This window comes from Pimephales promelas, chromosome 25, assembly GCF_988280905.1.
Source record: "Pimephales promelas chromosome 25, fPimPro1.hap1.1, whole genome shotgun sequence".
NCBI lineage: Eukaryota > Metazoa > Chordata > Actinopteri > Cypriniformes > Leuciscidae > Pimephales > Pimephales promelas.
In genome coordinates this window covers 17,516,380-17,532,145 of record NC_142793.1, presented here as the reverse complement: position 1 = coordinate 17,532,145, position 15,766 = coordinate 17,516,380, and the positions used below count along the sequence as shown (strand labels likewise).

Genomic DNA, 15,766 nt, shown 5'->3' with positions numbered 1-15,766 from the left:
CACTCCCCAGCTGTCCTGTTTTGAGTTCAGCAAAGCAACATGATGATGGCACCAGCCGCAGGACTGTTTACGTGAGGACTTTGCCAAGTGCTAAATTTATGCCCCCCTCTCTAGCTACAATAAACCTGAGTTTACACTGCGCCAGCTGAACACAGAGATCTGTTAGGAGATTAATACAGTCCAGATAGAGGTGCTATAGTATTATGTAATGCAATGCATCTCTATGAATATGTGATTCATAGAGGCAGAGCCATAAAAGATGCTCATCAGCAAGCCTCTTTAAACCTGTATTGATTTTCATGTCCACTGAAAGTACGACTGTGTACTGTAAAGAGAGAACATGCAACTATTAAAAATCATGCTGCCATATACAAACATCATTACCTTGTATGTGTTGGTTAACAACACTCTCCAGCCTGTCCAGTCTCTCTATAATCCTCAGGGTTTCTCCTCTGTTGTCATCATCAAACTTTTTCTCATGCGTCCTCCCAGCAACTTTGACGTTGCCGTTATTAGACACATAATTGGTGATCCATCCGACGTAGAGCAGACACAAAATATTGGTCATGCCGCTTAAAATCACGCACGTGGACACCAAAGTTTTGGTTCTCCTCGTGCATGCCATCGCGACATCCCCACGTGCGCAGCGCGCGCAGAAACAGGCACAAATCCTTTACGCGGTTATCGGCGGTTTTGCTCTCATACAGCCCGGCGGAATGATCTCCCGTATAATGTTTCGACTTTACGTGTCCAGGACATCTTATGTGACAGGAAGCGGCAGCTGTTCGGATAGGTTATAGGCTCATTTCTTTCGCGCTCGTCCGCACTGTTTGACAGCGGGTTTACAGCTCGGCAACACGCGCACGGCTTGCTTGACGGCGTCATGAGCCGGGGGTACACGCGCACCATGTAGCAGCGCGCGCTGCTGTTGACAGCCAATGAAGTTCAATAGCAGTAATGGGACTGTTTTTTACTCAAATCTTACATTGGACATACAATGGGGAACAATAGCAAATTGTTTACTAAGCGAAAATGTCGTTGATCAAACATTGAAATGTATTATGCTTATTTTTATTTGTAAGTTATACACATTGCTTTGGACGGTATTAGGCCAGCCGCCTTGTCTGCAATAATCATGTAATGTCTTTTATCCTTATTTGAGACCTTTTCTCACCAAAATATATACAATTAATTTGTCATCATATCATGAATTTATTTGATTTCAATTTCAAATGGTTTGTATTTTTTATGTGCAGTTTTCCCTATTATCTTTGCAGGCCTGCAAGTTATTTTTGGATCCTAACACAACAGTTGAGATCACTGATTTGACTCACCCATCCACTCCACACCACACTACTGCGGGAGTTATTTTTAACCGTTGCTGAGATGTGTTGTAAATAAATCTTAACATAAAGTCTTGACAGATACGCAACAGTTTGTAAATTACTGTATCTGTAGCCTATTTAAATATCTGACAGTGCTCTCGTGATTCTTTTCTTAGAGAGATTAAAGGCATTTTAATGAATCCCTTTACATATTTAGAGGATTTCTGTTTTTGAAGGCAAGAGGCGCCAAATTCCCTTCTCTGTTGTAGGCTATCCTCTTAAACGGTCAGGTTGTAACTCAAATGAAGGAGTGCAATCGGAACAGCCTTCAAAGATGCTCCTCATCAGTCTTCCCTATTCAGGGCTTTCAGGCTGATCAAGCGAGCCAAAAAAAAGCATCAGAGAAACATAACGTTAACAGATGGAATCAGAAGCAAACTACCCTGAGGTTCTGGCTTTGATCTTTGTCTTTGGCTTGCAAACTTACTCTTTCACCTGTTTAGTTTACCAAAATGTACACAGAGACTCCAGCTCATGAAATGATGCATGAAATATGAATGGACACTGAAATATTAAAGGATAAAGAATTTCTTGGTAGAGACTTAGGCCATTACTTACTAGAGGATCTAGACCAAAGACAAAATGTCTGGGTTCCTTTTAGATTTACCAAAATCATGGTGCAAAAACAGTGCGTCTTATAGGAAATGCGAAGACCTTGAGTTCTACTATATTCGCTACATTTTTTGAATCGCTTTTCAGACTTGTTTTAAAATAAAATGATCTGTACATCTTTAAAACAAGACAAATGTACTCTGCACCACCTGGTTACTGACACATCCAGCCGTGACTTCCCGTGGCAATGTATTTAAGCATGGACCGTATGACTCAGCTACTGTATGCATAAGATCAATGAGACCGAATCTGTTCCGTTCTGTCTGCCACAGCCCCCACTGCAGTGAGATATTATTGGGCTGTAATTTTAAATGAGAGGTCTAGGGTCTATCGGCTATGTAACAGAAGGAGACACTGCCTGGAATATCAATAGCAATGGTGGTTCTTTCCCAGAAGAGCAAAGTGAAATGTCCTTAATCAGAATCCCTAGTCCTGATGCAGACGTTGCATTCATCTGATTGCTTTTCATGAGAACTAGTTGACCTACTTGGTGAATTTTGAAACATGTGGAGGATTAAATACACTGCATGTTTTTTCCCCCTCGAGTTGGCAAACCCTGTCTCTCAGCCGATTCAAAAGAAACCATTGGTCATCACAGTACTGATTGATTACATAATTCTGAAACAAATAACCCCATTACCGTAATCTTAGCATTGATAGCACACCTGATCATTTAAAATATATTGCCCCACTTTATTATTTAGTTTTATTCAATTCCTGACTCCCTGAATTTACTGATTCAGGTAGGCAGGAATAATATTTCAGCATTTAGTTAAATATGATTGTTATTTTTAGTTATGAATTATACAATGGTTATTTTAATGCTGAATAACCATTGTGTATGAAATGTCCTATAAAAATAAACTTGCCTTGCCTTACGTTTTCATAGAGTAGCATGACTATAGTTTATCAGCTTTAAGTAATGATTAGCCTGGCAAGATACAGTTTTAGCTTCTCCAACACAGTATTAGATGTCATTTTAGATAGTGGAAGGGTTTGGGATTGCAAATGTGGACTTCATATTGCAAAATCAATTATTGGGTCATACTGTCCTGTGGAGAGATTTTTAGTGAATTAAGCGGTGGTCAGATCAATTCAAAAGCAGCTGAGCTTATTTAACATTGAAAGATTGTCCATATTCTGATAACAGTGGGAAAGCATGCAGGCTCAATTTCATCGAGAACATTACATACTTATAACAACCTTTAGATACAGTATGTGTTTCGGAAATAATGCACAATACAGTGACTATGTCAACATTTTGACACAGTTTCATTTGTGAAACGCATTACTCCTATTACAGATGCAAACTTGTATCATATAGTGAATCGTGAGACTGTTTCTGTTGTGCAGGTCTGTTCTCTGATATGGAAATCTCTGTGCCTAGTATGTACTTATATTCCTGGTATAGTTTTTATAATAAGGGAATGTCAGAAGTTCCTGCCTGAGAGAATCTTATTTCCTCAGAATCCATTGAACAGAGAGAGCCTGGCTTTCATCCCCATTCAGATGGCATGATTACACTGTCATCGAGGTACAGGAAGCTTTGTGATACTCCTATATAATTTCACATTCTCTAGGAAAAACAATTTGGGTTCCCATGGTCATTGAAAACCTGAATTTTAAATCGTGATTTCCAGTCCTTTTTTTTTGTACGCAACCATGAATAGATGTGTATTGTGTGTCCTTCAATAAAAAAATCTGCTGATTGAGCTTGAATATTTTTAGGCAAACGTTATTGCAGTATATTTTTCATCAAGTTCATTTGGTTCAAAGGCATTCAGCAGATACATTATTTATGGAATGAGGAACTCAATAAAACTTCCACTCTGAGGTAATTTACTTTATAAAGAGTGTATGGGAGAGCTAATGCGTTTAATCAAGAGAGGGCCAAATATCGAAACTAAAATAAAAAAAATGATGAAATGCATTCGACAGAAAATTATACTACACTGGCACCAATACTGAAAACGAGTCAGTGAATCATAGCAAGGCTGTTTTCATCTTAAACCATCACTAATCATCAGCAAAAGGATATTTCTGCCTTCATTTGTGAAATGCTTTTTCTTTTACATGTTATAATGCAGAAAGCAACAAATGTTTCCCTCTCAACCAAATACATCCAGCAGAATTGATTCAAATTATTTGAACTCCAAAAGCCATTGTTAATACGAATAATCTAACAGTTGAATCATATATAATCTGTTGATGGCCAAAATGAGGCTGATGATTGTTCAGTCAGTGATTACGTAAAGATGACCCAATGATTTCATAAACACTATAGGGTAAATGCTTCCTGTAGGCTTTACAACAAACGAAACTAAATAGAAACACTCAGCAAGCAAATCAAAAACCATGTTGCCACTTGATTAAAAAAATTCAGAAGCCATTTAGAATCATATTCTGTGCCAGCTGGAAGACTTTATTGGGTCCTTTCAGTGCCTCACCTCATAATATGTTGCAGAGGCATGCCTGTATATGTCATATTTGCTCTGCTTTTAGTTTCAATGTGTGTTTGTGTGAATGTGTATGAGATGATAAGAACCTTTTAGGATTTTTGGCCATTTTGCTGAGTCAACTTGAGAGATAAGTAAGCTACTCAAGTACTGATGGGGTGTAATTCTTGGTGAGTTCTTGAGAGCTTGAACAATTTAATCATTCAAGTCTTATCTGTTCAATGAGTTGGTTTAAAATGGTTAAACATTGGTCTAAAATGGTTTCTCAAAAGCAACATAAGCCAGTAAATTGTATGTCTATATGATCTACTTGGCTTATCTGGTTGTAGCAGTGGATAGAAAGATTGCTAGTCAATAAGGACTTTTCATCACACAAAACTATTGTGTGGCTTATAAGACTTGGAATTTAGCACACCATTCACATGAAAGATTGTATTTTGTGATGAATTTGTGTCCTCTTGAAGCATGAAAGCCTCAATTATTGTTAACTGCTTGTAAAAGATCAACCAGCTCATTATAACATGTTTCTCCTTTTGGTTTCCAACTTTCCACAGAAGAAAGTCAGTCATAAAGTTTTGAAATTACATCCTGTTATAGTCAGTGTTAGTTGTGATAATGGAGCAAGAGACTTACAATACTTTGCCTTCACAGTTTATTTGCTGCAAGTTCTGGCATTTTTATAATAAATTCCACAAGTAAACATCCTCATCCATAATGGAGAAATTCATGCCAACCACGAGTTACAGGGTAACAGAAGGGGTTTCAACTTTGAAAATCTGAAGCGAGACAAACATTGGCTTCTTTCCAACTAACATCTTGTTGAGAATATTATATGTGCAGTATTTGCATTGTGCCTGCCAGTATAAATGTAAGATAGCCATGTAAGATACATTTTATTCATGATGGCATGCTCAGTCCTATAGGGAAAAGCCTCAAACCTCTAGCAGAGAATGCTGTCTCTCACCCTCTTCATGGGATTGCTCAGAAGAGCATTGTTAGGAACAGAAAGCTCCTTATGGTGAACAAGGGAACTCTTTCACTGTTCCTTGCTCCCTACACTGCCATATACAGCAGGTTTATAAATGAACCAGAGTCTTGGTTCCTTTACAACTATAACAGAGAGAAGGAATACAAATATTTACTCTGAAAATGATTTAGTAGATAGTGATTCTTTACTTAATGATGTGGTGGATCATAAAATCTTTCGTTTGGTCTTGATTAGGTTTGTAATTATGACGATGCTGATGAGCTACTGGGCCAACAACCAAATCCGTAGGGAATTAAGGACTCACAACAACCAAATCCGTAGGGAATTAAGGACTCACAACTACCTCAATTGGACTAGAAAAACTGCACCTCCAATGAGTAAAATATTTTTGTGCAATTCTATGTAGTTTAATATAATAGACTATAGACCATGGACATAATTTGAAAGGGTTAAATGGTCTTAAAAAAATTAGTCACACTTGTGCTCCTCGTGGTAATGACCACATTGGAAATGAATGGGAAACAAATATTATCAAGTGAAAAGGTGTGGTACTGCACCCAAACAAAATCTTACTGAAAGCTCATTTTCTGAGATATCAACCTCAAATTTGGAACACAAATTGTTTAGGCCCTTTTATGGCTTTGATTTCCTCACACTTTTAGAGTAAAAACTCAACTGTTCACTTTCTTAACCGTTCACATAAAACATAATAATAATTTATTACATTTATATAGCATTTTTCTAGGCACTCAAAGCCTTTTACATAGAAGGGGGAATCTACTCAACCACCACCAAAGTGCTGTATCCACCTGGAAAATGCGATGGCAGCCATAGTGCACCAGAACGCCCACTACACACCAGCTTACTGGTGGAGAGGAGACCGAGTGATGAAGCCAATTGGTATATATTTACATGGGGGTGATTGGGAGGCCATGATGGACAGAGGCCACTGGGCAAATTTGGCCAGGATGCCAGGGTTACACCCCTACTCTTTCGAAAGACTGGGATTTTTTGTGACCACAGAGAGTCAGGACCTCGGTTTAACGTCTCATCCGAAGGACAGAGACATAACTGACTGTGTTTACATGAAAACTCACCAAGCACGGCATTTTGACATTATTTACTGTTTAAGCGCAATAAGCAGCAAAAAATTACTCAATTTAGTACAAAGAGGCACCTTTATGCCTTGGGTATGACTTTGGGTGTGAGCACAAAATGTGCGGGTATGTGTATGTATATATATAGCCTCTATCTATTCATTTACATGCGCACTGTTCAAACACTTTCATCTATGACGTATTTGTACCTTAAAAAGTTATGAGATCCAATAAAGATGAAATAATCCCAAATCAGTGTGGCAAAGTCGTTTCTTATCTATTCTGAGATCCAACTGTTTGTTGTTATTTTGGTCATTTTCTTATGATGAGACCGATTCCTGCGGCATAAACGGGCATTAGAATCTCATCACAGTCCGAGCCGAAGTTACGGAGATTAAGATGTGGTGTTTTGTATCTTATTACCTGATTTCACAGCTGCTTGTGGCCTCAAACATACGAAACACAGGGCAACGAGTCCTCAGGATGGATTAACTCAGTTCTGCCTCTCTCATTAACTCCATCCCAGACAGCAAGGCACTGCTTCAGAAAAGGGCTCCGAGCTCTATGAAGCCATAATTATCATCTCTACAAAGAGATTATGTGCTGCATGCAGAGATGGGAGGCAATGGGCTGTAAACTCAAATCATTAAGCAGGCAGAGAGAACCTGAGGAGTAATTCAGAGACCCAGGGAGAGGGTGAGCTGTCTCCAGAGCCCACACTACACTTACACACTGAACTACATGGCGTCCATGCAATTTCCTCCCTCTGAGAGGTACACACACACAATACATTCTGCTGAGAAAAAAAGAAAATGGAAAAATAGTGTTCTTGTCCATGTTGCCTCCACCCACCATATGCTACATCACAGGAACTTGATTAATTGTTCTCACAGCCACTTTTGCTGTATTGCAGATTGATTGACCACATGTGGAGAGCTTCATCTAAATCCACTCCACTTCTTCTCCATAGCAAAGCCATTTACACACTCCAATCACTATGGAGACCCACGACCGGCCACCCGCAGGTAATGAAAAGTGCTTCAACAGTGTAGAAAAATTTCTGGCCATCGCTGGGTGCATAACTAACTTTATTATTACTAGCTTAAAATCGTTTCCATTTGAAGTCCGAAACCCTGGAAGACATGTAGCATTTTCAAGCCATTTTCGAATGGAATTTTACAATGGTGGATTTCTAGCACTAATGTAAGTTTACATGTTTGACAAATCATACAGGCCATAGGCTATGTAGCACTGTTAGCTTGTCAAGAACTTTTAGCAATGTTATTTTGTTAGCACACAAATTTGTTTTTAAGGGAATGACAATGTATAATTTAATAGAAGATTCTTTACAAGTTGTACAGGACATTGTTTCATTGTTAGCATGTTAACTTTTATGCTATAGAAGAAAACTGGAAAGTTTCATTTCTACAAATCAGACAGACCAGCTTGTTGGCAACTTTAAGCAATGTTTTCACGCAAAAATTCACAACTGTGTGTCATTAAAAAGTTTTAGGCCTATACCTACAGTCTTTATGTAGCATTGTTAGCTTGTTAGCAATGTTTTTAGAGTGCAAATTGATAGTTAAGGTGTCTGACTTTATAGGTTTTATACATTAGAACAAAAGCAGAAAGTTTCTTTTTGACAAATCAGACAGGCCAACAGCCTTTTTTAGAGTGCAAATTCACATTTGATTTGAGGGATGACTGTGCATAATTTATGCTGTAGAACAAAACTGAAAAGTATCCTCAATAAAACACTTATTTTACTTAAAGGGTTAGTTCACCCAAAAATGAAATTTCTGTCAGTATTTACTCACCCTCATGTTGTTTCAAACCTCTATGTGTTTATTTGTTCTGCTATACACAAAGGAAGATATTTGGAAGAAATGTTTTAATCAAACAGATCTCATTCCCCATTGACTACCATAGTAGGAAAAAACATACTATGGTAGTCAATGGGGAATGAGATCTGTTTGATTAAAACATTCTTCCAAATATCTTTCTTTGTGTTCAGCAGAACAAATAAACACATAGAGGTTTGGAACAACGTGAGGGTGAGTAAATACTGACAGAATTTTCATTTTTGGATGAACTAACCCTTTAAAGCGAGAATCGTCTAAAACACATTTGAAATCAGGGTGGACTGGAAATTGAGCAGCACTTTTTGAATACAAACACTGATTGTGCTGTACTATTGATTAAATCCATAATTAATATTAAAAATTAAGATTGGTCCAATATTAAATGTTCTGAACATGTATCTGTTTGATGTGGAAGCTCATGGAAGCTCCTGATACTGAGGGCATCAGTACGCTTGTTTGAAAAGCAAATGTCAGAGGAATACATGTTTTAATAACAATACTGGCCAAATGGAAAAAGGTCACCACAAAAGGTCAAGCGCCAGAGATGTGGGATTAAAGGAAGCTTTGAGGTCTTGTGTTCATGCCGAAATAAAGCATAAGAAAGCCAAATTGGCCAAAAGGCAGCTGAGGAGAAATATGACAGCCCCTCCTCAAAAATATTTCAAAAGAAAATGTTATTTAAATTCAGACTGATGATTAAGGAAATGTATTCACTCTTAACATTTGCAATGACACTAATAAATTCTCTGAGCAGTTTTAAGTGGCAAGCCATGTGTAAACTCTTATAAATTACCTGAATAATTTAAAATGTAAATAAATTCTAATAAAAATGCATGCTCCATTGCTCCATGAATGATATGTTTGCTTTGATCTTTAGTCATTATGCCATACCATATTTTTTTTTGCATTGTATAGGATCATTAAAAACAAACTGAATGACTGTTGCTTTACTTTTACCTGGTACAAAGACTGTACGTGATCAGCATATCACCCTGTGAGTGTGTGTGGTGTTTGAAGTTCATCCTCTGACATGATGGATAATTGCTATAGAACGAGTGTTTATAGAAAGAGGTGAGCCACGTCCTGAGAGAGAGAGAAAGAGAGAAAGAGAGAAAGAGAAAGGAATGGCACAGTGATAAATTAGGCTTATGTGAATGCATAAATATGTTCAGTACACTCTTCCAATCCATTAATGACGGTCAATAAATTCAGGTAACAACGCCAAGTCAAGACTTTGGCAAAGGTCATCGTGACTTTAGAACTTTGGAGCCTTTTAAAGCACAAAAGTAATTATAAAATATAAAATATAATAGACCTGGGACGGCATGGACGAGCAACACCATGGCAGCAAGTTTTCTATAAGCAACATTCACATCTTAAGATATAAAAATATTTTTTAATATTCACTCAGTTTCCCTATAATATGTCCTTGCAGTCATTATTAAGTTTGCATTACAAGCATGTGACTTGTTTTGCCAGTTTCTGACCATGATTTAAACTGCACAGGACAGTTGCCTCACTAAGTGTCTGTTGCAGAAATGCAGATCTTTTTATGGCTCTGAAGAATTGTGACAAATTGTCTGAAGAATTATTCTGCTTAGAAGCACCATAAAGCCATTCTGATGTATCTGGCTTTGCTTGCTGCCCCCGTCATCCGTATGGCAATGCTTTCCCAGGGTAATGGTCGCAAATATATCATCACTCTATATTTATTCAAGCTCTGTCATTCTATATCAACAAGACAGTGTGGATCACTGCAGTCCTGTCGACCCTCAAGATGAATGGTTTCATATGAGCAGGTAAAACTCACACTTCAACAGAAAAACAACAAGAGACTAGACCAAAAAAAAAAAATTGCATAACATCAGGTTCTGTATGAAATAGTGATATTTCATTCTTGAATATTAAAGTTTTTTTTGGTCACAATCCAGTTTACAAAGACCAAAGCTAACAAAAACCTGTCAAGCGCATTTCCTTGAGATGGAAATTGTCAGATAACTTTTTTTTTTTATCCTGCTATGCTCATTTAAAGAGTGGCTTTTTAATTTCACTATTTTATGTAAGTTGATGTAATTTACTGTGTGTATATAGTGTGTGTATATATATATACTTCACATAAAGTTGTTTATTTCATATCACTCATTGCGTTCTATATATGAAGCATAGGGTTCTTTACTCAACTCCAAATAACCTTTTATGCTAAAAAAAGGTTCTATAATGACAAGGAAGAACCCTTTTGGCACAAAGGTCCTTTATATAATTCATTCATATATTGAATAGGCTGTTGTAGTTGTAATTACATTATTGTTTATTAAACTGTTTTAATAACTTATTATCACATTGTAATCATGCTGATTTTTGGAGGAGAAAAACTGAAATTGCACTCTTCGTGTGATATTCATGAACAACATAAAATGATATAAATATATACATTTTCTAACCTCAATATCTTGAATTTTGTGATCATTCACATGCATTCACAAATACATTTTAGGGTCTTGATGTTTTTCAATAATATGAAATATTTAATTCGGGAAGGACAAAACAAATGATAATGAATGAACCCAAAATGTTCCATATACAGTAGAACCTTTTCCTGGTTCTACAAAGAACAAGCATTCTGTATAACCTTTTAGGGGTTCCAAATACTTAGCGCTAATAGAACCTTTTAAGGTTCTATATAGAACCTTTTCTTCAAAGAGTGTTTAAAGCTGTACAAAAATGCTCTTTTAAGGATCAAACTTTAAAAGGCACCTGCAAGAGAACAAATCTTTTTTTGTGCTGTTGGAAGCCCAGGGCCTGATAACTTATGATGCAGTTCAGCTGACTCATATTAATTATTCATGAGCTTTGGGCATTTCTTAATACTTTTGTTTGTGATGCTTTATATTCACACAGGAAATATGAAACAAGATATTGATTCAGACACATTGTATATGGCAGTATGCAAATTAAACAAGCATCAATCAGAAGACACCAACATATTTTGCCAGTATGGAAGTAGCATAGTAATAAATATATCAGATATTTAAATAATTGGATTTTAGTACAAACAAAATTTGGGGTCACGTGGGTTGTGCAATAGACAGGTTGTTTACATTCATTAGATGTAATAGCTTTATATGTATTTATTTTGTGAAGGTGACTTACAATAACAAACACTATACAGTTTTATAGTGGAAACTATAAAGAACTTATTAAAAAACTACCTATATAAAGCCCTTTAGGTTATTTACCTAAAGAACTTATTTAAGTTTAAATTAAGTCAAAAATATATGATCAATAAGTTATGACAACATGTGTTTGTACATTGCTTTAACTCATCAAAATATGTTTTTTAAAATAATTTATACAAAATTCAACTCATTTTTTAAGTCGGTTTAATGTAATTTAAGTTGAAATGACTTAAACATCCAAGTTGATTGTAGTTAAAAATTTAAGGGAATTTAACTTTTATTTTTACAGTTTAGAGCAAAAATAGATTTCCTTTCACCAAAATGTATTTCAATATTTAATATTCAATATTTAAATGAAACGTAATATTTTTTTTCTTATTTTATCCTAAACTTTCTTTTTTAAATGTTTTTCCCAAAGTGATAAGTTGGTTGGATAGTATGGTCCCCAACAATATTGTGTATTAAGAGAACAGAAAGAGTCTGAGTACCAAACCTTGAGGTACCCCAGCAACAAGTTGATGTGATTTTAACAAAGCTTGTGCTGTGCTTCACTGTATATCTATGAGTCTGTGTTTCCTGGCAGTCATAAGAACAATATTATAATGATAAACAAAAATGTTTTTTGTTCAAAAGAAAGCTCAGTCTATGAGTGAGTTGTGAGCCATAAATTGCTATTCAAAAAGCACTCTTTATATGATTAAATATTCATTATACATCTGTGCATGAGTGATTTAATTGGCTCACAAAAAGAATAAACAATTTTAATGAGGAAAACATGCCCCGAGGCAAACTACAGCCATGAAAAAAATATATCCTGGACATATATGTCCGGCTCATAAATTTGTCTGCCAGAAGAGATATTGTTGCATGTTTTTAAACGATAAGAAGTTCTTGTAGTGAGTAAATATGGATTTGGACTTCAAGGTGAATGTATTTCTATGCTTTATCCACATTTACAGGATTGTAAACAATGTGTAATGACTGGCTAAGAGCTTAGTTCAGGAACATTCAACTAATGTACCAAATAAAATCTTCATACATGCAAGATTCAAATTCTAATTGCAGAACAATTGCTCTCATCTTTTTTCCTGTGTGGTGTATGTCAATACAGTGTGTGTGTGCCTATAACTAACCGACCAGTTGACACTGTGTGCTTTAAATATGCCAAAAGCTATAAAAAAGTGTTATTGTTGCTTAGCCTATATGAAATATCTATTGCTAATTAAACCATGTTAGCCTACACTTTCAGCAATCAATAATGTGCTGCCTGTGAATGATTTTGTTATCTTGCTGCTCCTCTGTTCCACTCTTGTAGCTGTGCTAAAAAGCAATGAAGTGAAATGCCTGTGCACTAAATCATTTTTGACTAGTCAATTTCCTTTAATTCACGTCTTTAATGAAGATAAACAACTTTTGTGTTATTTGGAATTTGTAGCTTAAGTAAACCGAGCTGAAACAGATCTGCATAACATTATGCATTATGCATTATGTTTTTTGTTCTTTTCGGAGCCAAGCTTGTCAGTGGCACTAATGCGTGGGAGTGAATGGATGAGTGAAATAGACAGAGAGAAATACTCTATTTGAGGTCTTGAGGGTCTAAATCCAATCTCTCATTGAAAAAGTCTTTTCACAGATCAGGGCTTTTTGACTAAGGAGCAAAAGTTCAGAGCCCATCTTTTCAATTTGTGCTTATTGCAGGCAGAGCTTTTATTTGAATGAGTTCTGTCTGTTTGCACTCAGCTGACCACTTCAAGTTTTCAGTTTTCTGAGTCTATAGAGAATGTTCTGAGAAATAAACATATCAAAAAAGCTGTGAAAATCATAATTTATCAAATTAGCATATGCCCAACTTATATCCATAGGACAGAGGTTATTCAAAAATAACAATTTGCAATAAATGTATTATTATTTTGCTATACTCAATCCTACTGCTCAAAATACCTTTTCATTAAATAAATAATAAATATAATAAATTGTTAGTCAAGATACTCAAGCTCAGAGGATCATATCGCTCTCATTTCTTGACTTGTTTTAAAAACATATTTTAAGTTATGACAAGGGCTGTCAAACGATTAATCGTGATTAATAAAAGTTTGTCTTTACATAATATATGTGGGTGCACTGTGTATAATTATTATTATATATATAAGTACACACACATGCATGTATATTTAAGAAAAAAATATTATTTATATAGAAAATATTTATACTTGTATATAATATAAATTATATATAAATCTATATACAGTATATACATAAAAATATTTCTCAAATATATACAAGCATGTGTGTGTATTTATATATATAAAATAATTATACAGAGTGCGCCCACATAAATTATGTAAACACAAACTTTTATTTTGGATGCGATTAATCGCGATTAATCGTTTGACAGCCCTAGTTTTTACATAGCTTTAACTTAACTTCATCAAGATTCATCTCAAGTCAGTTTAAAGTCACTGCTGGCGGGTATCAGAGCATGTCTCAGATTCTTTATCAATAAAACAATAAAAAAAGATTTGTTATAAATTGCAGCATTGCACACATTATACAGTATAATGGACAAGATAACTGATGTTTCTAACAATTTCAGTCTGTGATATTTTCTCCAAACTGAGTTCTTTTGTGATTCCTTTTCATGTCAATACGACTAAACCTTTGAGGAAACATTGGTGAGAAGATCAGGTGACAAAGAAGCTGAGACTGGGGAAAGCGAGCGGTTCTCTTGCACCTGGTTGATCCAGAGCCAGAGTTTTGTCCTAGGAACAGTCATCCTCTTAAACTGGAGAGGTGGCGAGACGTGTCTGTTTACAGAGAACAATTGCAGCCTTTTTCCTCAAGTGCTAGTATTATACCTAAGAAGCACCTCAGATGTGCCACGATTCAAAATGAATGAAAGAAAAGGTTACTTAGCCACATATTGAGATATAAAGCAGAATAATTGATGTTGTGACATTATTTGACCATATTTGATTGTCGTGTTTTTGCTTCCTCTTTGCTGAATAGTTTTTGGTAAACAGGGTTTCTGTGATGAAAAGTACTCTTGACCTTCTTCTTCAGTTTAAGTTGATGGCATGATTAGGTTTCTAAACCAATCAAGCCCAGAAATATATTCAGTTTCTTTGACAAACAGATATAAATGTCCTGTCCTCCAGTAATACTGAAGTGAAGCTCATGAATACACAAGGAACAAAAGTTTTATTTCCCCATAATCTGTTTTCAAGAGCATTCACTCCATTTCATTACCTAGTGCATCATCACTAGGGAATCATGTCAGCATTCCTATTTGCATATCTCTGTAGGAAACACCACAATGTGGAGATTGAATGTGGTTGCAGGGGTGAATTGTGGAAATGAAACTCTTCGAAATCTATTGACTTGCCTCAGCATGGTGCTTTGCGTTTTGTAATCGCAACCTGGTGGCACAGGGGCCAGGATCCGCTCGTGTGGCTATGAGATCCAACGGCAGAGATTCTGATTCACATAAGTGAACCTCAAGGAACATATTAAAATAAAAAAAATAAAAATCCATGTTCCTTTAAGAGGGCATTTTACGTTTTATTTTGCAGCGCTTTCAATTGTTACACTTGAATTATCAAATATACCTATTTTTATGTACATTTTCGAATATTGCATAAAAACACGGTGAATGGAAACGCTGTGATGCACATACATTCTAGAAATGTGCATAAAAAACGAACACGCTCAATCAAGGCTGATAAATGTTTTTTCCGACAAACTAAGACGTGCATAAACTATGATGGAAACACATTTACAAAATAGAGTGGTGCAGTTATGATTGCACTTTGTAAACCAATCGGCTTTAGCATCATAAGCGAATTTCTCAGCAGAAATTGGAGGAACTAATTTAGCTCCTACCTCGGGTCAGTTGATGTCTAAACCAGCTCTATAGGAACTTTCTGTGACGTTAGTGTAGGCGGATTGGCCACACACATATTATAACCTATATATTTACTCCAGAAACTATATGAACATGGAAAACAGCAAAAGATGGGCCTCTTAAACTTTACGCTGAGGAAAAAATGCAACACAGCAGCAACACATCAACCACACGGCATAGCATACGCTAATAACTTTTCATATACTAGCTAACTGTCTCTGAGCATAGCAGTTCTATCTATTAATGTAACAGACAGGACTGTTAAACAGGTCGTAAACTAATGAACATG

At 36.0% G+C, this 15,766-nt stretch overlaps 1 protein-coding gene across 5 annotated transcripts in view; it reads right to left on the bottom strand.

Moving 5' to 3' along the window:
* Positions 1–15,766, bottom strand: part of galnt18a (UDP-N-acetyl-alpha-D-galactosamine:polypeptide N-acetylgalactosaminyltransferase 18a) — a 63,038-nt gene that overhangs the window by 42,871 nt on the left and 4,401 nt on the right. For 2 of the 5 annotated variants that reach the window (XM_089127506.1, XM_089127504.1), the window contains one exon: positions 9,358–9,483. The exons of 2 other annotated variants lie outside the window; for them this stretch is intronic. Coding sequence is in view for 1 of the 3 variants with exons in the window: in XM_039646828.2 (XP_039502762.2) it covers positions 385–625 (241 nt within the window). In the remaining 2 variants the exon portion in view is untranslated. Of the gene's footprint in view, positions 1–384; positions 914–9,357; positions 9,484–15,766 lie in introns of those variants that run through there. One more of the 5 variants, XM_039646828.2, reaches the window with a different exon arrangement.